Source organism: Aspergillus clavatus, genomic scaffold (genome assembly GCF_000002715.2).
Source record: "Aspergillus clavatus NRRL 1 1099423829806 genomic scaffold, whole genome shotgun sequence".
In the NCBI taxonomy this organism is placed as follows: domain Eukaryota; kingdom Fungi; phylum Ascomycota; class Eurotiomycetes; order Eurotiales; family Aspergillaceae; genus Aspergillus; species Aspergillus clavatus.
Window position 1 is genome coordinate 1,574,137 of NW_001517093.1, and position 24,170 is coordinate 1,598,306.

Genomic DNA, 24,170 nt, shown 5'->3' on the forward strand with positions numbered 1-24,170 from the left:
CGACAATTATAAAGGATATCATCAATTTACTCATTCAGTCATAGACCTGATCCGCTTCCTAGCAACGCCGGACGGCAAAACGAGGACCTCTCAAGTTTCATTACCTATTACCCACATCTCATCTTCCTTTTAACTCAAGACTGAAAAATCATTATAGAGTCCATATATTCTCAAGGACAGAGTTCAGTGCTAGTAATTCCCGGTATAAGCCGAGTTGCCATACCCGTTAGCAGGGGCCGTGTTCTTGTTGCGTGAGAACAAGCTGCCGCTGAAGGCGCTAGGCTTCTCGGCATTGTCGCCCAGCTCCACATCCCGGGGGGCCGGATGGCCGGGAAGCATGTCGTCCGCGCTGGCGGTCTCCGGGCTATTCTTGTTGCGGCGCCAGAAGCCGCGGCGCTGGGTGCCGTAGGTGTAGCCGTTGGCCGGGGAGGGGCCGAAACGGCTCTCGCGCTTGTGGTGGCGGGCGTAGAGGACCTGGAAAAGGATGGAGACTAGGAAAAGGAAGCTGGTGAGGGGATTATGTTAGCTTGGGTGATTTTCTACTTTTTCTTTTTTTTTCTTTTTTTTTCCCGATTTTTCCCCTGTCACGGGGACAACTGGAGACCAGGGGACTTCTGAACTTACATTCCGATAATCGAGACTGCGAACACGACCTTTTCAAGCTCACATGCGTAGCCAAAACTTAGGCCGGACGGACTGTGGGCGTCACTGTTGCCTGAGCCCAGTGGGGTATCGATGTGTCCTGAGCAGGACTGGGGCCCGTTTCGGGTCATCACGGCAATGGCGATCATCGCTCCAATGAAGCAGATGTCGAGAGCGACAGCAAGGAAGGCGAAGAAGGCAACTCCGCCTAGGCAGCAAGTAAACAGGATTCCAAGGAGTCCGTATAGTGTGGCTGCGCCGGAGAGACCCTCGACGGCTTTCATCCATCGCGGGATGTGCTGGTCATGTTGGCTCTGGATGGCCAGAAAGTATGAGAAGATACCCAGGATCACTGCGGCATCGAGAAATTGAAGCACTCGGATGGCTAAGTTGAAGAAACGAAGTACCACGCCGCCAGCCCCCATCGTGGAGATCTATGAACTCGAGGTTCAGGGACGAGATGATCGTGAATAAACAGTAAATTGATAAGAGTAGAGAGCTCGTGCTCAGGCTCAAGAACGCTCTGTATTAAATGTATATACTATGCGTTGCGAGCAATGGACGGTCAAGATGACGAGAAGACTGCAGGGTCTGAAAGAATTAAGAATGCTGCAGCAGACGAAGGCAGCAAGATAGATAGCCATTAGCCATTATATTAGGTCCCGGGGGACATGGTGTCGCGGCATGAAGATCGGTGGAGGCATTTTCCTGGACACTGAGAGTTGGTGGATCCCACACACAGCGACAAAAGCTTCTCAGAGGCCATGAACCGAGCGTGCATCCAGAAGATCACGAGGATGATCCACGGATGACGACAAATACGGGCCAGCGATTGGAAGCCGAAGAGGCAAAAAGTTGCAAGTTCTTCATCAGATTCAGAGTGCCTCCAGCCACACGGCTACCGACAAAAGTGTACCTCTGGACGGCAGGACTGTTGATGTCACTGAAACCCGTACTGCAACTCTTTTCCTCGTGTCTATTATTGCTTCTGATTGATTGATTCGTGCTGCACAACTAAGCCCTGACCCATCAGACCCCTGATTTCTGCCTCCCGTGCCCCCCACCTGCGCTGCTTTAGTCATGGGTTCTTCCCGGAAAGAGGAATCTTAGTCAGCAGAGAATGATTATCTGTATTATGTAATACTCGACTGAGCCACGAAGAAAGACCGAGCCACACTGCACAGCCATCCCCAACAACCCAGTGCCGCTCAAGGGAAGCACAAATATAGAACATACTGCATTCTATCGTGATGACTCTCTAAGCACACGGAACGGAAAGATGACGTGAATAAAGGATACAATCTATGATGTTTGACATCAACTCAAATCTTGCAATGCGCATCGCAGTCATGGAAAAGCGTCTTGAAGCCCTTGTCAACCACATCGTTGATCTCGATCTTCAATTGGCCTTGGGGAGAGGTTCGATGTTAGCTAAAGAGTTCAGGAATCCATCAGCGTTTATAGTTTTTAGCGTTTTTTAACATTCGGTGCCGACGGTATGTCAACGATTTAAGACTTCGGTGCCGTTGATACGTAAGCTGAATCATATAAGACAAGACCGTAGAATCAAGCTGACTTCGGACGATATATAACGGCTCGTAGCATATGCTGAGGCAAGAACAGTCGCAATCAACAAGGCCATGACGTTACTCTAGGATCAGATATCACCGGCATGGATCTAACGAAGCTAGAGAGGCTCATAGATATACATTAACTATGTACATTCAGCGTGGTCACTGATTGGCAGATATCTGGCACCACGGAGTACCATCGTCTGATCATGGTTACACCATCAGATAGATATGTGTCTCCAAGATCTCATTCCCGATATCAGATCGTGGGGAAGAACCATCAAGCTGATTTGCTGTTGTAAAGCAGGTACTCGGTCGCATAAACCTCCAAGGGGGGATTCGCCAGCGGAGAAGGAATATCCCGAGATTTAACAACATAACCCGACGCCAGAGTGAGGGATGCGGCGTCCCCCTCGTCAGCTTTCCCTTCGCTATCGGGGGCTGATAATATGTGGTAATCATTCATCTTTAATCTGTGAAAATGTGGAGAAGTGGCGTCATTGTCAGGACGCCAGATGCACAGGCTCTTGGTAGACTCCAGGGTGACAGATTGAGACTTGTTCCAAGGCCCAATTAGTGACAGTTCCCCAGTTGCTGAGTATGACAGTTTGAAAGCGGCCGATACTATCTTGCTGCAATTCGCGTTCAAGCTCCTTTCACTGGCAGCTTGATCGATCCATCAATCGAATTAAACCGCAACGGGCCATGATGCATGCAATGTGCAAAGAGATAGACGCAGCATTTACAGTAAAATGTGCATAATCTCAGGCCTCATTCTCTCGCTGCTGGTCAATGAAGGCTCGCAGAATCGACTCCAGTCCTTCGTTGCGGCGCGCAAGCAACATCACATCAGAGACATTAACTGTCGAGCGGCCTGCATGCCTACGCCAAAAGTAAATGTTAATTGCTACTCAAGGAATCACTCAACTCATTTTATCTTTGCAAACAGGTACAGGATGGTGTAGGGCCAAGAGGAGCGGTCCGGCTTGGAGGACTCGTGCTGATGGAAATGACTTACTTTGCAAAAGATTCCAAATCTTCGCTAACAGTTTCTGTAAACGCAAACATTAGAAGCTTGATTTTCAACGACGCATATACTTAGGCCATGCTCCTGTTCTTTGACGCAACATCGCGCGTTTGCAAGCAGGTGAATACCATGAACGTACCAATCTGAGCCCACACCATCTCGGTCAAGGCACCTATGAATTGAGGAGTGGCATTGACACCAAGTTTGATTGTCTCCTCATCTACAATCTTGCCAATAGCCAGCCAAAGGGCCGATTTCAGACGCTGAGGAACCACGTTAGCAGGTGTAAATAAAGTAGAGTAAGCGACGCGGTCTTAGGAGCGCGTACCTCCTCGAGGCTGACTTCCTCATTTTCGTCCATTTTTTGGGGTTGGCGGAATACAGCGCGTACAGACTGGTGTATGCGTAACCCAAATAGACATTTCAAGACGGATATAATACTGATGATCTGATGCTCAAAGTCGCCCAGGATGCTTGATGCACACGCGTGAGCGCTAAAGAATACAGCCCGGCCGTGATTGGTCGACACCATGCGCTCTGGATCAATATGTTCTCCGGCTGCCGAAGACCGAATATTACTAGCTGGATGGCGCTATTCCAGAAAAGGAACATTACCATTCACGGAATCCTTGAGAGGCAAACGTCGGAGTGGTCAGGTACCAGTGGAAATCACTTCTCTTCTTCACTCATTTTGCTCGACATCTTCAAGCTTCTGGAGGGGATATTTGTCTTCAGCGGGGGGTCTCACAGCCTCGCTCACCAACCCTTCATCCAAAGTCCCACGCGGGAGCAGTCCTTATCTACAGAGTATTATTTCTGCCGCCTTTTCCAGATAGTCAGCGATTCCACCACCTTCCCCCACGACCCGCTTTCTCAGAAGGACGGACCTGCGTGATTTTTCCTCCCTCTTCTGATCTTCTCTCTTCTCCGCTCCATCCGAATCCCTTCACTCTTTACACTCCTCCTAAACTCCCTCCGTATCCCAACGAGCGAGACACCGGAGCCTCGCTTACAATGGCGACCCCCGACGCCTCCTCCGTCGTCTCCGACGCCCTCAACGAATTCTTCGGCGAACTCTACACCTTCTTCGAAACATTGTTCAAGCGCTTCTTCAAGAATCTCTACACCTCCTTCGTCGACGTCAGCGCCAGCCGCTGGACCAAAGTTGTCTGTTCCGTCGTCGGCTACATCCTCATCCGACCCTACATCGAAGCCTGGTTCGCCAAAATGCACGAGAAGGACCGCAAGAAGCAGCTGGAGAAGGAGCGCGCCGCCCGCGAGGGCAAGGGGGAGAAGAAGGCAAAGGTGTCCGCTAATGCGCTCCGCGGCGGCGGCGGCGGCGGCGGCAAGGTGTTGGGGGAGGTTGAGAACACGGATGATGAGATTGAGGAGGGCGAGGACTTTGCTACTGCCAGCGGAGTGCCAGAGTGGGGGAAGAATGCGCGCAAGAGGCAGAAGAAGTATATGAGAGAATTGCAGCGGGAGGCGGAGCAGCGCAGCTCGCAGAACTTGACGGAGGATCAGGTTATGGAGTTGCTGGATTGGAGTGATTCGGAAGACGAGCAGACCAAGGAAGAGAAGAAGGATGAGTGAAATATTGATCATCTCGCCATATCGCCTACTGTTTTCCCACTCTCTGCTGGCTACGGTGCTCAGAGCTCATTCACGACTTTCTAATACTCTGTCCTTCCAACCAACTGTATAATTATTATTGTTCACGTCGTCTCTTGATGCTTTGTTCCCGTCCCAGTACTGTGAATGGCGTTTTAACGGACATGACTCGACGGATACCATTTTACAGTCGCTTAGATTCTTTGCGCATAATATCATCATAAAATTCATCTAGACATATGCCTGGTCCAAGAGCGCAGGTGCTTTCGATGCCTTCAATTTGATCAACGAGGTATCTTTTGAGCCTGATCACTGTCTATCATCATGCCTCAAGTAGGAAGCCTTGACATCCATTGAAGCTGATTACACGAGGTTCCAATATACCCAGCCTATGAGTTGTAGACACTCATCAAGATCTAATGCAATCGCCTCAATGCCTCTATCATGCTTTTCACTTCGTCCACGGTCATCTTTCCCACTATACTCACAATCTCCTCCTGCACGCTCGGCTCACAGGCAAGGAATCGCTCGATAAGCTCTCCATCCACAAACCGATAGGGCTCCTGTGCCTCACGAACCATACTGTGGAAGCCTCGGAATTCGTTGAATGGCATGTTTCCGACCAATTCCACCTTTCCGGCAATGGTCGCTTGCAGGCGCATCAGGAAATCCTGATGGTCAGGATTGATCATAGCAAACAGGTAGATTGAGCCTTCCACCTGTTGGAAGCATGCTCGGTCAGCCATTGTTCGAATCAATGGTAAGTAGGGAGCGGAAGGGAGAAGCGGAAACTTACAGTTGCCAGGAATGCTCTCGGCGTAACAGCCACACTTGTTAGCTGCTGGATGTTGACTGGTCTGATGCGATTGACCATCTCACCCAGCGAGATCTCACCAGTCACCTCTAGTCGACGTTTGTCGTCTTCCTCCACGCCGGTCGTGTTTCGGCAAAGGATGATTAGATTGCCCTCTGCATCACTTTCCAAGAACGTATCTTGTGCGATACAGGCAACACCAGTGGCCCAAACGGTCTGGAAGTGACGCGCCACTTCCGTCAGTGTATCGGGAAGACCGTCCTCTCCCTCTTTATATTCAACAAGACATACACTCTTCATAAGGTCGGAAACTGCGATGAGATTGCCTGTCACGGTGACGTCCACTGGTGCTGTCGATGTCCTGTAGCTGGCAAGCTTTTCCAGCTTCATGGCGCCGAAGTTGTTGCTGACTGCCTTGTACACGACAACCTTGAACACAATTTAGCAAGACGACATCTAAGAATTGTGGTACGAAAACAGAGATACTTACAGTCTTGACGAGAGCAGCCACGATTCTATTCCCTAGCATTGCCAACGCCCGGCATGCTCCCTTGACAGGTAATTCCGCAACCTGTGTCAACTTGCGGCCATTATCAACCTCGAAGATGAGAATGCGACCACGGATTGATTCATCCCCTTCATCGTCGAGAAACGCGGTACCAACAATGAACCGATCCTTGACTGTAGCACCATTTTTCTCGTCTTTGCCTACTGGAAACTCCGCGCGAATGACACTTTCCACCAACTCTTCCGGACGCAACTCGAAAGCATCGAGTCGGCGGAACAAGATCTCGTCAGCAAGCATGAACTCACTCTTGACAATTTCTGCTCCATCCACGAGCTTTCGTTCAATAGTGCCAATACCAAACGCTTTCTCGGACGGCGAATACGCCACTCGGCGGACAGTTGCACCAATTGGGAGAGTTTGAATCTGCGTCGTCCTTTCTTTGTCCACCAGGGCAATCTTCAGGTCATGCAATGTTGCTACTGCAATTGACCCAGGATATGCTTCGGAGTTGAGATGACATATCCGAGAAGCGCCTTCAGAGTTGACCGCAGAATAAATGATGCGGCCCTCCGATCCGTAAATCATGCTTGGATTCTCGCAAGTCGCAAAGACATTGAACAGGCCGTCTCCTCTTGGTAACTTTTTGAATGTAGGTTGCTCAGAGCCTAGAATCAGCTTGGTCATACCGGTCAATGAGACGTCGTCGGGGTTGAATGAGTAAGTGATCACACTGCCGTCCGCCATTGAGATGAACAAGGTGGGCGGGCTATCGGACAGGACGTCTGCAACAAGAACAGATCGAGGAAATGCTTCACCAGCAGGGCCGACAGATGTCGACTGAACCTCTGCTAGATCCTGAAGTTTTAATACCGACACTTTCGCAAGCTGAGGAAATCCTGCAATGAACACTCCGGTTGGCGATGCTGGTACTGTGACACCGGATATCTGGCTGTTTGCACCAAAGTCCTTCTGCGTTACAAGCCGAACTTCGTTTCCAATATCGAGAACCGTCACGAGCTCACCACCTGCGACGAGGACAATCATATCATTGTTGGTAGAAGCCGCCGTTATGATGAGCTGATTCGGCGGAGTCCATTCGTATGTCACCATGCCACCCTCCACTTCGGCAATAAGTACTCTTCGCTCAGTGACTTGGAGGATCCGTCCACCAGGAAGATTTGCGGCGAGAAGGGTGTTTTCTGAGAGACTCAATCCGAGGAAATGGTCCATCTCTTCAACCTCACCATCGGGACTGAAGTGGAACACTCTAGTCTCATCCACGAAAGTGACCAACAATATATCCAAGAAATCTCCCTTACTGCCGACTTGCAAGCCCCATAGATCTGTAATATGGTCCATCTCTCCAAGAACACCTAATTCCTCCATCCCAACACCGCTGCGGACACTTCTAAGCGTTCCATCGTCAAAGGCACCTGATCCAGTAACAATTCGTGCTTGACCCGAGGAGAACTCGTGGGTCTGGCTCTCACTTGTGCGACTGCCAAGATCCATTATTGTAAAGTCCAATATGGGTGCGATGTTCGGCAGAGTCTGAACCACATCCACAGAGCCATTGCTGATGCGCAACACTTGGGAGTCTCCCTGATGCGAGCCCAAAAATAAAACACCTCCACCAAGATAGACCAGGACGGATGCACGGGAGGTCTTGCCCAACAGGTCTAGCTTCCAGCTTTCGACTTGATTGTCAGAGTCCAGCACCAACATCAAGAAAAAGAGCCTTCCATAGTCATCAGCCAACAACCACCGCTGACTATCAACCTGTTCCCAGGCTACAAAAATAGTCGCCTCATCCAATGGGCGGGATATAATCTCATTATTATCAGCGTCGACATACTTGATTGACGTTTCACCAAGGATCAATAGACCGCCTATTTTCCGTTAGCACTGAAGAACCCCTTGACGGAGCGAAAGGGAATCGTATAGAATAATAATACCTAATGGCGCAGGTACTGGTATCAAGTGCGAAGACCCAAGTTCCAGCTCCTGCGTAAAGTCTGCTGGTTCCCCGAATGTTGCGTCGGCAATGTTGGTGCTCCCGGTTGCAGCATGATACTGCAATTCTCTGACCCTCAACCTAACTTTCTTCTGATTATCCTCATACAGCAATGCCAGACGCGGGAGTCCCTCCTGCACGTGCAAGAACGCCGACGACCGCACAAAAAGCTCCTCTATTCTGGCCGTTGCCGGCTCACCCAACTCTCCCACCCGCGGTGCATCCGGACCCGAAGGCAAGGCGACATTCCTCCCTCGTTTCTTGCTGGGTAGTTGTATGATGGGCACGACTGCAATGACGCCTTCATAGATCTCCAGAGTCATGAACCGCCCGCTTGGATCGATCAAGCACCGGTTTCCTGTTTGCGACTCCCGCGACGACGGATCGGATATATCGACATATTCCCTTTCCGTACGAACTTGGTTTTTCGAACTGTCCCAGGATAACGTGAAATATGTGTACCGGTCGGTGCCGACAAAGAGATGGTCGGTAGGCGAGTTGGCGGGCGCCGGAAGGCGCGCCAGCATCGTTACCCTCGCATAGGCGGCGCAAGACGTCACGAGATTGAGTCCATCGGGAGTCGGAACGTAGAATTCGAGACGGTTAGATTTCCTGTGTGCCACAGATGGAGATATAGTCAGCCGATATCCACTTGAATGCTGAAGAGCAATTGATGATAACTAGCAGGCCACCAACGCAACAACCAGACAATCCTCCTCCGGATTGACGAAATTCAGCTTCAGGGCATGGCGGATGCTGCTCGCTCGATGTATCGGTACAACGTAGGCCATAATATCGGCTTCGAGAGACCTCTCGACTTCGCAACGGAACTCCTAGGATGGGCTTTTCGTAGTGGATACCAAGCACTGCGGGGATGATAAGGAAAGAAGGAAGCGCAGCGACAGAAGAATTCAGACCAGCTTGGGATCTTGTAGTGCCAAAAAGACAGCACTATTGTGCATCGCTTATCTGCCGATATTTGCTATTTGATTGCTGGCGTGCTTCGGGTGAATGCAGGAAGATGGGAGAAGCCAGTCATGTCGGGCCCGAACGTCGAGTCGCGCGAATGACGATGCTTGCGGTTCCATTCCTGGTTTTTTTAAACTCCGAGCTTATGACCGGGGCTCAGCGCAAACTACGGAGCATATAAGGTACTCCGGAGGCTTAGAACTTCTCGACAAAGGAATATATTGGGTCAATGGTGAATCGTTAATCCATCGCATCTTGTCTGATAATCTTGATTTCAGCTCGAAAAGCGCAATGCTCCTACAATCTTCTGCACCGCCATAGTATCTGTATGAGCTCCTCAGCCTACCAGTTACTATTATGTCATGTCCCAACAGCAATTCGAAACAAACAACAACCATATATATATACTTTCATTCCCATGTTCATATCATTCGATTTCTTATTACCCTTTGCTCATCTGTCATCATATATCCCTCCAACCAACCAATCAATGGTAGCTGCTGAGTCGGTGTTGACAACCATCCCCTTTTTGATACTGACCATATAGAAGCCCAAAAAAGAGCAGTATGAACACATGAAGACGCGCCTAAAAACGAAGAGAACAAATCAAAACAGGCGGTGTATATATGCAGATATCATCTAGGCATCAGAAATGTAAGGAAAAGAGTAGTGGAAAAGGAAAATCATGACAATAGATGCGTGGTAGATCATGACCAGACATCCTCCTGGTAGCTGCCACTGCTGCGCATATGCTTGACCATCTCCTCGCCCTTGTCATCAGGCAGACCACGCGACTTGGCGATGATCTTACCAAGGACGAGGTTGACCTCACGGGCCATGTTTGCCGCATCGCCACAAACGTAGAAAATGGCTTTCTGCTTCAGGAGTTCGCTGACAAGATCGGCATGCTCCTGCAGTCTATGCTGGACATAAACCTTCTTTGCAGTTTCACGAGAGAAGGCAGTGACGATCTTGAGCTTGTCTCCGAGTTTCTCTTGGTAGACCTGTGTTACGATGTTAGTATAGTGTGGAAAGGCGAAAATGGAGCTTTCCGTGAAAAGGACAAACATACCTTCCACTCATCCTGATACAGGAAGTCCTCGGTGCTGTTGCGGCACCCGAAGAACAAAAGCGTAAGACCGACATTCTCGCCCTTCTCAGCCAGAGCAGCACGTTCCTGAATGAATCCACGGAAAGGAGCAACACCAGTACCGGGGCCAACCATGATGACTGGCTTAGAGGGATCAGAAGGCAGCTTGAAGTTGGAGTGGCGGACATGAACTGGAACGTGGATGCCGTCGTACTTATTGCGTGGACCGGTGATAGCATAAGTCAAACCATGAGGATCGGGAGATGGATCGCCATTCTGCTTCTGCTTCAGAGCAAGGAGATAATTGGTGGCCACACCCTTAACAATGTGGGATGCACCAGGCAAGCGAACCGATTCAACGACAGCAGTGATACTGATCTTATCCTTCTGGACGAGAGACGACGAGGAGATAGAATAGTAGCGAGGCTGAAGTTTGTTGAGACCTTCGATGAGCAGAGAGAACGGGACAGCGGAGAACGGCTTCGGTGTGATATTCTGGAGAGCCTGGGCGATGTTGAAGCACTGGTTGGTGATTTTCTCGTGGAAGTAATCCTTGTCGCTACCGAGGCGCACAATCTCGGCCTTGCTTTCCTCATCGGGAGCGAAGGTAGCCAGAGTAGCCACAAACTGACGCGAAACGGGGGCACAGATTTCCATGTAGTAACGAACAGCGGCGTCGTAAGTAGTGGGAGCTGGGATGGGAACCTTGGCAGTCACATCAAGGCCCTTGACGTTGATCACGGTATGGCGCTTCTCCTCAAGACCGAAGACCTGCAGGAAACGGTCGACTTCCATGCCAGCATTGTTAGGCCAGACGGCAATGTGATCGCCGGTTTGGTAAGTGAGGTTGCTTCCGGCAATACTGATTTCCATGTGAAGACAGTTACGATCTTTGACAGTGAACAATTCGCGGGATTCGACGATGGGGGCGATGTAAGGGTTGTGCGCAGAGTAAGGTCCTTTGGAGGTACCTTCGAGATGGCTCTTGGTTGGCTCACCGAGATAGACCTCCTCGTCCTCGGGGCTCAAGGATTCTTCTTCCTCCACAGCAAAAACCGGTTCGTAAACAGCCTCGCGCTCCTGCAGATTCATGGACTCGGACAGAGCAGCCCACATGGGTTCCTTCCAGGCCAAAAAGTCCTCTTCCATTGTACCAGCGCCGTCGTCACCTTCACCAGCGGTACCGATACGTTGCGCTCCAAGCTTGGTAAGAGCGATATCAACCTGGCGGACCATGGCATTGTAGTGTTCATAAGTGTTGTTACCCAGACCAAAAGTGACATACTTGAGCGCGGACAAAGGCTTATCGTCGGCGGACGCGCCACTCTCGAAAGCAACGTCGTCACCGGTGATGAACTGGTAGAATTCCACGGCATTGTCTGTCGGCTCACCCTCGCCATAGGTCGCCAGAACAAAGAACGCGACCTTATCCTCGGGGAACTTGTCAAAATTCTCGTAGTCATAGTCCTCAAGATCAGCGACCATGGTCTTCAGGCCAAAGCGCTGAGAACCTTCCTTTGCCAGTCGGGATGCGTAATCCTCGGCGGTTCCGGTTTGAGAGCCGTAGAAAATCACACAGTTCTTTCCAGTCTCCTCCATCTTTTCAACGATATCGCGGGTTTTACCTGCCTTTGCAGCGCCATTCGTGGCTGGTCCAGACGTAGCATAGGGGTCTTTGGCAACAGCCCAGTAAGTGCCCTTGGTGAAGTAGGCAACGCTACCCACCAAGAGCACTGCCAGAACAACAAGGTCAAGAGTGTCGAGTTGCGCCATTTTGAATTGTCAAGAAAGTCGGATCCAAATCTGTCCTTGGAGAAGGAGCAGAGCGTCGAGAAGAAAGAGAGCCCCCTCGGTCTGGAGCGGGCCCTTTCAACCGAAGGAAAAGGATACACAGGAGAGAAAGGAAGGATGATGAGGAGAATCCAACTGCTGTGGCCTTTAGATAAGATGGAGGGGGGAGGACAATCAACAAGTAAGAATGAGGAAGAGGAGAAGAGAGGAAAGGGAATAAAGGAGGCAGCGTGGGCGATTGATAAAAGAGTAAGTAATGATTGTCCTCAGCTAATCGAACCACATAATTCAGAGCGGAACCCGAGTGCACTATTCTGTGCAAAAGTCGTTATGGGTGGAGATGTTAAATGTAAGGCGGCTTATGTCCCCTAGTTACCAGCACTCAGCAGCCCCTAGTTCATCTACACACAGACTACTCTGTAGAGACTGATCGTGGCCTCTCGGAATGATAGATCACCGGTCTTCCGGAGTTGGCCGAGGGCGTGGCAGCACGTGACTGCCAGTAAGCTGCACCGAAAGGAATAGATAACAAGAGAAGAACACTGAGGACACAAAAGGATTATCAAAGAGCAAATCTCTCTCTTCAAGAAGAATACCGTGATTAAGGCGAAAGAGTCAAAGATAACCTTAGGCTGTTATATACGTCCTTATTTGTGTGGGGAAGATGGGATGGCTCCGGTTGTAGGACTGAGACGTTTTGGATCGGGAGGGACTTCGGCGCTCGATAGACAAGACAGAAGGGACTGGAAGTGGCGTCTCACTTCAACGTCGGGGTTCAAAAGGGAGTTAAGAATGGATCTGTTTGGCTTCTTTCTCAAATCACGGGGGGATCTCCCGAATATCCTGCCGAACAGCGTCGCTAACCGAGTTCCGCCTTTCGGAAGAGGACTTGCAGTCTATCTTGATTCTTGTGAATGGCTTCGATACAGTCTATGAATTATGGGGTATGGATAGGGCGGAAGTGCTAACTAATGATAATCCATGAAGAGTGCAGAAAGCAGTGATGCAAAGCAGTGTGTCTTGTCACTTTTGTACTGTGTGACCATGGCAGTAATAACAATAGCGTATTTTCTATCCACTATATGGTGGGCTCTGTCCACAATGCAGAGGATTAAACAAAAGGTACCTAGTACGGAGTGAGATAGTAATTCAGCTATCGGAGCTGAGGCTTCATACTCCCAATTTCTCTGTCAATGCATCTTGAATCTTAGGTAATATCTCAGACCAATTTCAGAAACCAGAGCATATCACCCCTCACTGAAGGGTTGAATGAAAGTCTAGACGGTATCCTCATCCTTCAAAAAACATCCTATTTTGTGCCCTTCGACGGAGAGAATGTACATCATTTCCGTTGTGCAGAGGCTTATCACTCTGTAGAACGTGAGTGTCGTGGTTGTTTACAGCGGAAGCAGTAACGGAGAACGGACAGTTTCCGCACTCCTACTTAGTATGGAGTACAACTTGCCTGATGGAGAGTCGGAGTCCCATAGGTTCGCTGACACTTGATTGCGGAGTGCTCCATACTATCTATAAGGAGGTAGATATAAATTGGACGAACTGCATGGCGGTCGAGTCCAGATACTATCTTAACATCTCCAGATGTCTCTATTTGCAGCAAAACTTAACCCAAGGAAATTATTTATAGACGTCTTTTAAGTGTGTAGATACTCTTTCGCCTCCGTGCTCTCCTTAGTCCCAGGCTTTTTCCTTGTTCCCCGCGGCATGATATCTTTCATTCCGCCGGCATATTGTCGACATGAATCCCCAGAGCGAGTTCAACCCCAGATGATCTCCAGAAGCCGAGAGAAGCGTTTGGCTTTGAAAATTCAATACACGTCATCGCGACAAATATTAACCCCAAGCGCTATGCTCGTCCTCTTGGCGGGAGCAATAGTCAGATCCTCTGTCCCCACCAAGCATTGGAGGGCTCAAACAGCAGTCATGTAGGTAAGATGACATGCCAATGCATCATGGCGACTCCGACCTGACATAGCCAGACAAATGATAAGAGACCCTTGAAACGAGAACAGTTTTTGACTATCACAGCTCCTAGAGGCCCGGAGTAGTGCAATATGATAAGCTACGGAGAGTGCTCAGATGGATATAGAGTCTAGCCAGATCGCCCTTCTCGAACTCAGAGACCACAGGTGTTCTCGATTAGGCATAGTCTAGCGTATATATCAAGGAACTCAGATCACATGAGATCCAGTACAGAATATGTATTCTTGAAGCATTCAGTTAGATAGCGATATTGAATGTCTTCTATCTAACAAGTGCCGGCTTCAAAAATCCAGCCGAATGAACTTGCTCATGTTTACTCTCTGGTGCCTAGGAAGTTCTGAGACGAAACTTGATCAAGAGCAATGAATATAGACCTGCCGCGGCAAGCATGAGTAGAACATGGAAGCAGTAGACACTTTAAAAATGTTATCTCCTAGTTACCGAACACGTCTAAAATCTCACCCAAATTCTATAAGAATAAAGACATATCATTCTGACCACTCAAGGGATCTCAGTCCATTGAATTGCAACTATCGCCATCTTGTTGATGTTACTCGATGACTCCCAGGAACAAAGCCCGTGCTCCGGCCTTGTCGGTCGCCGTGACGGTCAAACAACTGCCCAAACAGCTTATCGCAGCATTTTCATGACTTTAGACTAACTACCACCATCACCATCCATCTTCCCTACTATCAGGTCTGAGCAACAATGTGCTGCTTACAAGTCTCTGCGGATTCTCCTGCTGCAGTAAATATGAGCACCATCGAGGCGTGATTGTTGTTTCATAAGACGATGCAGCACGGTGGTAAGTGGCCGCATTTTTGGGCGTTTATTAACCAGTCTCACTACGATACCTACCTTCTGCTTACGTCTGGATACCCGGTCTAACAATTGACTGTGTCCTACTCCCGTCATTTTAACGACCTGTTATTCAAATGTGGACTGCTTTTTGCTGACGTCTACTCATGTGTAGCGGCATCACACCTGACGATTAAAGCTGGGCCCACCCAGACAACAACAATGCCCCTCATCCCTGACGACTCGAGTCTTGCATCGCACCACAATACTCCATCTCCACCAGAACACCTAGTGACTAGAAGTACTCCTACATCTGCTATTCATAGCCGGGAAACATCCGCTGTTAGGGGAAGAGCAGCTGACCCATCCACGCTCACCCCGTCGACCCTACAGCCTCAGAGTAATCGTCGCGGCCAATCTCACTCCAAAAGTCCCGACCCTGCTGCTGGACGGCCAGGCATAGGATATGATGTTGGATTGGAACGGAGGCCTTCTCATTCGTATGGCCACCATCGGCAGACTTCGATTGTCCATGGGATCCAACACTCTCGGAATCCAAGTTTCGCGGCATCTTCCACCTCGACGAGTCCTCTGAGTCCCGAATTGATTGCTTCTTTGGGCCGGGGTACCGGAAATGACAACGAAAGCGCTGGCGCAGGGCAATCCGACCAACACGAGATGTACGCGAGTCATCAAAGCCCGGGAGGCAATGGATCGAGTCAAAGTCTGCAGAGCACCCTGAGCACTACCGAGAACCAGGATGCCGGTGAAATCAAAAACCCCAGTCGTGCGGGTTCTGTGCATAAACGAATGAATTCCGCTGGAAAATCGTGGCGAGAACGCTCTCATAGCCGTTCACATTCGAGACAACACCAGGTGGAGTCAAAAACTGTGGGAGAATATGCATTACACCATCTATTCAATTCTGTGAGCACATGCACCTTCACCGTCTTCCATGAGAAAGTACTGACGGCCTGTTCAGTTTGTCGGCCAAGCAGATAACAAGGTCAACCAGGCTATCATGAAGTTAGGACGTTCCGACGCTCCTGTGGAGGAGGTTTGCGGGCCTGGCGTGGATCCTAACTTCGATCAATTGATCGCGGCTCTGGGCCACATTTCAAGACAGAAACCAAAGCCCTTGATAGATACAATCATGCTATGGCGAAAGGCAAAAGGGGATGCTGCCACAATGGCTAAGCAAACGGCTAACCAGGTATGTCGAAAAGGACCATTTTTCTTGTTCCCCCACATCCTTATTCCCACGGAGAAATTCAAGCTTACTTTGTCTTAGCAGAAACCCGCTGTATCTGATAATGGATTGATTGCGCGTCGAAACACGGAGCCAACACAGATAGCAACTGACCCCGCGGCGCAGACGGATTCCTCGGCCCCCAACCCAATGTTGTCTCGCCACGAGGATGTCATTCTGGCAGAACGCCGTGCAACGGTGTCAGTGTATCTTGTCTGCAGAGTCTTGATTGAAATATTCAACCAGAGCAATATAGCCTCCATAACAGTTGACATGGCGGAACGCTTGGAAGACATTGTGTTTGGTCAACTCAAGACAGGAGATCCGGACCAGATCTCGGCATCTCCGCTTCGCATGGCTAATTGGAGGATATATTCCCAGCTGCTTGGAATCATGAGTGAAACGAACTTCACCAGCGTTGCCAATCGCTTCTTGGCAGAACTTGAAAGGTATCAGAAGGAAGAGATGCTTCGTGGGCCCTCAAAGGAGGGCGATTCCCGAGTGGAACTTCTGATCTTGGGGATGAGGCACCTCCGTGTTAGGACGCATCAAGAGGCTTGGGGAAAATCATGCGACTTTATGCGGGCACTGGCGCGGTTATTCGCCACTGCTCATGGGCAACGCGTCAAACAGGCCTACTGCTACATCTTTGAAAAGCTTCTTCTGCCCATAGCCGCGAGTCCAAATTGCGACCTTGGCTCTCCTAAATGGAAAGAATTCCTGGAATCGGTCCAATCCCGCCTGTCGCAGATGCTTGCCAAGCCTCGTCATTGGGCGACTGGTTTCCCACTCCATGTTCTCCTTCTATGTGTGTCTTCAAAAGAGGTTTTCTCGTCCCAATGGCTATCGGTTATCCAGAGTCTCCCGGCGAGATTGAAGGACCGTCCGACACGGGCCCCAGCTCTTCAAGCCATGTGCCGCTTGTTGTGGACATACTTCTTCCGCTATACGGATTCTCCAACGGTGACTCTTCGGAAGGTTGAAGAAGTAGCCAGAATAGCTCTACCTGCTGGAAAAAGGACGTACTTGAGTACCGAGCCGGCAGTTTCGGAGCCTCTCATACACTTAATACGCCTGATCGGCTTTAAACATCCAGATGTCTGTTTCCGAAACATCATCTTTCCTTTGATCAACTCGGATCTTTTCCTTTCCGGAAAAGAGTTGAAAATCGAGCAAATGGAGCCAGAAAAAATGGTTATCGGTATCAGATCGTTTCTCGCGATTGTGACGGATCTTGAGAATTGTGATCAGCTTTGCCCTCCGTTCCTTACGGGATCCATTCCAAACCCCTTCACTGATATCGCAACTCCGGTTCCTTTTCATCGGCCTCAGCTCCTTGCAGATCCGCGGCTACCGAATGCATTAGAGGACAGAGATACGGCGCTTTCTCTGCCGGTTAATACTTCTAGGCTAAGTGATAACGTCAAGGAGTATTACATTCGGTTCTGCGATATCCTAGGTAAAATTACACTTCTGTGCGATAATACATTTGGTGGACAAGCTGCTCTAGATGAGAAATTTGGTGGCACAACCCCCAAAACACCGATCTCAGAGGCGTTCAGTTTCGGACGGCGCGATGATCATCTCAGCGTTATCGATCAGAGGCAGGGATTTTATGATCTGCTTCATGTTGCCGTTCAGACACTCCCTCGTTGTTTATCAGACCGTATCCCATTCAACTCATTGATCAACTTGCTTTGCACTGGAACCGCGCACGTTCAGTCAAACATAGCTTCTTCCTCTGCTGAATCATTGAAGGCCATTGCGCGGCAGTCACACGCTCAGCAGGTTACCATCGGGTTTGCAAGGTTTATCTTCAACTTTGATGCCAGGTATTCAACCATGTCAGACGAAGGCATGCTCGGGCCAGGTCACATTGAGTCTACGTTAAGACTATACGTGCAATTATTACAAATCTGGATAGAAGAGATCAAGCACAAGACCAAAGGCGTCGTTCAAGATCCGGCCGATAAATCAGCCACTGGTAGTCGGGCCTTGCAGCTGGATCTTTCTAGCATTTGGGCACATGTTGAGGAGATTGAATCTCATGGCCTCTTCTTCCTCTGCTCTCAGTCAAGGCGGGTTCGTGCCTTCGCAATCACGGTCCTACGACTGATTACCGAATTTGACAGCGCTCTCGGCAAAGAAAACACAAGAATTATCAGGATCCTCGAAGCGGATGCAAATCAAATTCTGAATGTCAATGATGAACAGCTGACTGTAGCTGAGAGGAGTCGGATTCAGAAAGGGAAGAGGAAGAGTGCATCTCATAATACCTTGATTGAATTGTGCAGCAGTGAGGTCTCCTACGATTCGACGTTGTGGTCGAAGGTATTCCCGAATATCATCAAGATAAGCTTCGAGACCTGCCCGTTTGCTGTGACACTAGGACGGGAAATCGTGTGTGCAAGGCTGGTTCAGATGCACAAAACCATCACTGCGCTGGCGGAAAGTTCTCAGTCTCCCCAATACGCGCCCATCGACCCTGTCCAAGCTCGAGCGCTCAGCAGAAGTAACATGACTGCAGAAATCTTGATTGAACAGTGGAAACTATATCTGGTTATGGCTTGCACAACTCTAAACAGTGTCGGTGCGCAGTCTCAAAGTCAATTAGCAAATGCCCAACATGCGCGAAAATCCTCCAAGGGAGCCCAGCAGTCGCAAGATAAAATCAGCTCCGCTCGAAGTCTCTTTGCGTTCGTGATTCCGCTCCTCTCAGCTGAACGGTCATCTATCCGCAACGCCATCGTCATAGCTCTTGGTTCCATCAACAAAAATCTTTACCGTACATTGCTTGAATCTCTTCAATACGCGGTCACAACATGTAATGAGGAGGCAAAGGTTCGCATTGGGGTACATCACAGATCTCCTAGCAGCCCGAGGCGGAACCGGAAAACCGATCGACTGCGGACAGAGGTTACGCATGTGTACAAGTTGACATCGCATTTTCTTCAAGAAACCGAAGTGTACAATGACGATTGGATTGTGAACAATCTTCTCACTTATACGAAAGATCTCCGAATCTTTCTGAGTGATGCAGAAGTTCAGAACGATTGGGAATTTCAACGACTGCGGTTTCATTATTGTGGATTGATGGAAGAACTGTTTGAAGGAATCAACCGTACAAAAGATCCATCTCACTGGATTCCCTTCGAATCACGAAAGTCGGCCTTCTCACTGATGGAAGACTGGTGTGGGTATTCGCCCAACCAAGCACAGATCTCCCAACGCGAAGACAACATGCGAAAATTTGCCATGAATCAGCAGTCCGGCTCCGGAGAGATTCGAAACACCGCGGCGGCAATGGAGATTGAGAAGAAGAATTTACGTGCAGCAGCTCTTAGTGCAATGGCATCCTTATGCGTAAGTGAAGGTTTACTGCTTTTTTTTGGGGGGTATGGAAGCTGATTTTCATAGGCTGGACCTATCAGCATCACTACAGAAAGCGGCGCCGTGCTTCAATTTGATGTGGGAAGAATGCTTTCGTGGATTGATATCATCTTCAACACTATCAGTGATAAATGGCATGGGATTGGACGACGTGCGCTCAAGAACCTCACCACTCACAACAAAGAGCACTCGTACCTTTTAGAAAGGTCGATTGAGATGTGCTATGTTGCAGAGAGGCCCAAAGCACTGGAAAGCTACTTCGAGGTGGTAACGCAGGTCCTCATTGAACACACCGATTATCCCCTTGGCTTCTGGAGGATCTTGGGTGCTGTACTTGTTACATTGGGGAACCAAAAACGCGAGATTCGAATGAAGTCGGCCAAACTCCTCCGAATCTTAGAAGAACGCCAGCAGAAGAGTTCGCGACTCCAAGACTTTGACATCAGTATTTCGGATAAGACCACTGCCGTTTACAAACTCGCCCAGTTCGAAACGTCCAAGCGTTTAGCGAAACAACACTCCGATCTGGCGTTCACCCTTTTCTCAGAATTCTCTCTCCATTTTCGAAATTTGGGTCCTGATAGCCAGCGAAACATGGTGGCTGCGATCTTACCTTGGGTCCAAACGATGGAATTGCAGGTCGACCCCAACGGTGGCCCAACGGCTAGGTCGTACATGCTCCTGGCCAATCTCTTTGAAATCACCATTCGATGCAGTAGCATACTACCAAATGAGGTTCAAGCCCTTTGGCAAGCATTGGCAACTGGACCTCATGGTGGAAATGTGCAGTTAGTGCTAGACTTTATTATCAGTCTATGCTTGGAGCGCAAGGAGCAGAACTTTGTCGAATACGCAAAGCAGGTCGTTGTTTTTCTGTCAGGAACCCCTGCTGGCTCCAAGGTCATTGAGTTTTTCTTGATGCAGCTGGTGCCGAAAAACATGGTGCAAGAGAGGAAAGATATTACACCAGCTCCACCGGATATCAAGGGCTTACCGTATGTCGCCGATTTAGGCACTGTGCTACCTGTTGGCAACAAGCAAGCAGGCCTCTCTCTCGGTCAAGTGGCCCTTATCTTCCTTGTTGATTTAATGGTTGCCCCGGTTACTCTACCTCTAGAGGAGGTCGTCAAGCTGCTTCATGTTGTCCTTATTTTATGGGATCACTACACGCTTACGGTACAAGAGCAAGCTCGAGAGATGTTGGTCCACCTGATTCACGAATTAATTGCTGCGAAGATCGAGGATGACGCACCCGCAGCAACTCGACAATCCATTGAGGACTTTGTGGAATCTATTCGCAAGAGTGACTCAACGGTCGTATGGGAGTATGAGGATAACAATGACAAGGAGGATGAAGACGATGAGAGTCGAGTACCTCCTGCCATGTCCACCGTCACACGCCAGGTTGTGAATTTCTTCAGCTTCGTCTACGAAGGCATCAATGATCTCTGGGCCAAGGAGGCACTCAACTGGGCGACTTCATGTCCAGTACGGCACCTCGCTTGTCGGTCATTCCAAGTGTTCCGGTGTATATCCACTTCTTTAAACCCCAGAATGCTTGCGGACATGCTGGCCAGACTTTCCAACACCATTGCGGACGAAGAATCGGATTATCAAACATTCTCTATGGAGATTTTGACCACATTGAAGATCATCATCAGTTCTCTTGCCCCAGCAGATCTGCTGCGTTATCCTCAACTTTTCTGGACTACCTGCGCCTGTCTGAACACCATCCATGAAACCGAATTCATCGAGAGTATCGGCATGTTGGAGAAGTTTTTGGACAGTATCGACATGAGCGATCCGATGGTCGTTACAGAGCTCATCCAAGGCCAGCCTCCCAAGTGGGAGGGTGGTTTTGAGGGTCTGCAAGCTTTGGTTTACAAAGGATTAAAGTCTTCAGAATCACTTAACCGGACATTGGATGTCTTGCACCGGCTGAGTGGTCTTCCCAACAATGAGCTCACTGGGGATAGCGATAGATTGCTTTTTACGATTCTAGCAAATATGGCGCATTTTCTTCATCAGTTCGATGAAGATGTCCATGACCCGAAGACCCTTGCGCGGGCAACGCTGTTGGCGCGGGTTGCAGAGGGAGAAGGGTGCCCACGACTTGCAGCATCCCTTCTCGGGCTCGCCAATGGACAATACAAGACCGAGAGTGATTTCCTTAATCATATCATCACCGAGATACGATCCTATTACTTCCCTCGCCAGGACGTCCAGAGCTTAATATTCCTTATGGGCTTGCTGACGAACACAACCAACTGGTTCCGTGTTAAGGTCATGAGGATTTTGTGTGTCCTGATGCCTGAGCTTGATATGCGGCGGCCAGAGGTAACCAGCCATGGGCCTGATCTCATCTCTCCGCTCCTACGACTGCTGCAGACAGATCTCTGCCCCCAGGCCCTGCAAGTCATGGATCATATCATGACCGTTTCGGGGAATCCGATGGAGCGCCATCATATTCGTATGAGTATGGCGTCATCTTCTTCCTCCCGCGCCATTCGCAAGGAGTACGAGCGAATCCAAAGTCTCTATGGTATACCGGAACCTACCGGGTGGTCGATTCCTATGCCTGCTACTCAATCAAGTATCACGCGGCATAATGTTCATGCAGTATTCTACACATGTGCCGAAGTGGACCGTATGGAGGTCCAGGAGACCGTTACACCCGAGGTCGAGTTTCACGCAGATGAGTACAACGATGCATTCTTCCCGTTGCGCGCAGACACTATGAAATCCATGGACACGCAGATGGATGGCAACATGGGAGACATTGTGCAGAAGTTGGACAGCTTGGACGAGTTCTTTGAGGAAACAGAGCCAATCAATCCGGGACTTGACGCGATGCCAGATTCGACTTTGCGAGGCTTCGCCGGTGCTTACGCTGATACAAGCGCGAGTCTCTACGATCAACAAACGGCACCCATTTTGCGTAAATCCCTTGCGCGGACTGCTTCTACATCCTCATTCCACAATGGCCTTGCTGAACCTCGACCTCCAAACATGCGCTTTGACAGTGTCGGTGTCCATTCTCCGAATACGACGACAACACAGATTCCGAGCCACACCTTACGTCCAACATCGCACACTCGCTCTGTCACTTCCCCAGCGAACAGTTTGTTCTCGCCACCTTCTCATCCTCAGTATTCCACTCCGCCCATCGGGTTCAGTGAATCGGCATTCCTATCAGACGATGAGATTGACGATGGGATCTACGAGTTTGATGAACGCCTAACCATCAGCAAACCGACGATCCTCCATCCAAACAGCCAGACTCGGAGCGTAACGGACGGATCCTCATCACTTGAGTCGATGATTCGGAGTGGGATGAGACGATTGACAGGTGGAGCTGCCACGAATCGGGAGAAGGAGCGGCAGCGTGACATGATCCGCGCCCAGCAGCGCGCAGCTGTTCAAGCGGCAAGCTCACCCCGAGTGCCGAAAGTGCCACCAGAATATCTAGTTGGGCCGACCAGCAATCCGACATCGCCAGGCCAGTGATATCTCGATTACCAATCAGTACTTCCCACCAAGTCTTGGCTTTTTTTTTCCAACCCTCTGCACCTGCGTGCCTGAGAACCTATACCTCGATCTGTTTATTAATCTTTCTGTTCTGGCTTGGGAATGATGCGATACGGTGGGCGTTTCAACACCATTGATACTTAGAATACCCATTTCGTCTGTCAATCTTTACCTCTTGCGTTTATGCGCCCATGGGCGTGACTTGTGTGTATCTAGACTTCTGTATATTATCGTGCTGTGGGGGATGTCGGAGATACATTAATTGTTCCATATCCGCAAAGATACCTGCGCATGAGGATATATACAGTATATATAGAGGCTTGGACAATTCCACCTTGGCCACATTGGTCTAAGAACATTGTTTCGAACCGTGACTGTTTTAATCCGGGCTGTAGCACTCCGTATTCTCCGAGTCTGACATGCTGCTTCCCAGTTCCTACTGGCTTTGCTGAATGCCTCAGGCCCAATAAAACACACGTGACCATCGGTTCTCCACGCTTTGGGGTGGGTTTCCCCGCATGGATCAGCAGGTAGTAGCCGGTTAGTCTTAGTACTAGGGTAGCCACTAGCCAGTCAATGAAACCAAACATTGCCGTCCCCCAAATGGGCTGCTTGGAGTCTCAAGGACCCAAGTTACCCAACTCATCTCGCATGCTTCGAGTGATCTCATTAGACACTCCACGCGGGAGGCGAGCTCCACCTTGTCCATCCCTCGCGTCCTGGTAAAGCTCGGATAGCAGCGGAGGAGGAATGCTTCCCCCCTCTCTTGCTTGATCCTCGGGATGACTGCTGCTGGACAGCTGTTGGACATCCGGCCTTGACACCGAAGCAAGCTCACTCGTTATTATTGCTCGCCTGGGCTGACTAGTACCTGAGGAGAATCTCGGCGTCGTTACTCAATCTCAAATCTTCTTGGACTAACATCATCATTCTCTCATATCGTCTCTTGCTTAGTGTGATCTAGCATCAACACTGAACAAGGTGGTTGTTAAGTATTGATTCAGCTCTGGAGAGATGGGTCCCACATCTACAATATCCCTCCGAATGCGGGGGTCGTATGCTCCCAAGTCGTTGTCTTTGTGGTCACGAAGGCCGCCTTCACCATCGAGAGCGTTCTCTACAAGTCCACGGTGCAATGCGACCTGGGGGTTTATTGGGTTAGGACAA

At 49.7% G+C, this 24,170-nt stretch overlaps 6 protein-coding genes across 6 annotated transcripts, besides 2 other annotated features; 2 read left to right on the plus strand and 4 right to left on the minus strand.

Moving 5' to 3' along the window:
• Window positions 1-189: 189 nt before the first annotated feature.
• Window positions 190-1,067, minus strand: ACLA_084640 (uncharacterized protein; the record flags this gene model as incomplete). Its single annotated transcript, XM_001268194.1, has 2 exons — window positions 190-505; window positions 625-1,067. The coding sequence occupies 2 exons, from the start codon at window positions 1,065-1,067 to the stop codon at window positions 190-192; spliced, it is 759 nt and encodes a 252-aa protein (XP_001268195.1).
• Window positions 544-568: a microsatellite.
• Window positions 1,068-2,977: 1,910 nt separating the features above from the next.
• On the minus strand, window positions 2,978-3,601 carry ACLA_084650 (CENP-S family protein; the record flags this gene model as incomplete). The annotated part of the gene is made up of 4 exons (XM_001268195.1): window positions 2,978-3,095; window positions 3,232-3,265; window positions 3,380-3,503; window positions 3,569-3,601. The coding sequence occupies 4 exons, from the start codon at window positions 3,599-3,601 to the stop codon at window positions 2,978-2,980; spliced, it is 309 nt and encodes a 102-aa protein (XP_001268196.1).
• Window positions 3,602-4,254: 653 nt separating this feature from the next.
• ACLA_084660 (uncharacterized protein) lies at window positions 4,255-4,833 on the plus strand (the record flags this gene model as incomplete). The annotated part of the gene is made up of 1 exon (XM_001268196.1): window positions 4,255-4,833. The coding sequence occupies one exon, from the start codon at window positions 4,255-4,257 to the stop codon at window positions 4,831-4,833; it is 579 nt and encodes a 192-aa protein (XP_001268197.1).
• Window positions 4,565-4,587: a microsatellite.
• A 434-nt stretch (window positions 4,834-5,267) lies between the features above and the next one.
• On the minus strand, window positions 5,268-8,978 carry ACLA_084670 (DDB1/RSE1 family protein; the record flags this gene model as incomplete). The annotated part of the gene is made up of 5 exons (XM_001268197.1): window positions 5,268-5,570; window positions 5,648-6,094; window positions 6,156-8,062; window positions 8,129-8,799; window positions 8,884-8,978. 5 exons carry the CDS (start codon window positions 8,976-8,978, stop codon window positions 5,268-5,270), a joined length of 3,423 nt encoding a protein of 1,140 aa, XP_001268198.1.
• An 885-nt stretch (window positions 8,979-9,863) lies between these two features.
• Window positions 9,864-12,019, minus strand: cprA (NADPH--hemoprotein reductase cprA; the record flags this gene model as incomplete). Its single annotated transcript, XM_001268198.1, has 2 exons — window positions 9,864-10,160; window positions 10,229-12,019. The coding sequence occupies 2 exons, from the start codon at window positions 12,017-12,019 to the stop codon at window positions 9,864-9,866; spliced, it is 2,088 nt and encodes a 695-aa protein (XP_001268199.1).
• A 3,039-nt stretch (window positions 12,020-15,058) lies between these two features.
• Window positions 15,059-22,982, plus strand: ACLA_084690 (putative cell morphogenesis protein (PAG1); the record flags this gene model as incomplete). The annotated part of the gene is made up of 4 exons (XM_001268199.1): window positions 15,059-15,763; window positions 15,819-16,049; window positions 16,131-19,448; window positions 19,503-22,982. 4 exons carry the CDS (start codon window positions 15,059-15,061, stop codon window positions 22,980-22,982), a joined length of 7,734 nt encoding a protein of 2,577 aa, XP_001268200.1.
• Window positions 22,983-24,170: the final 1,188 nt, after the last annotated feature.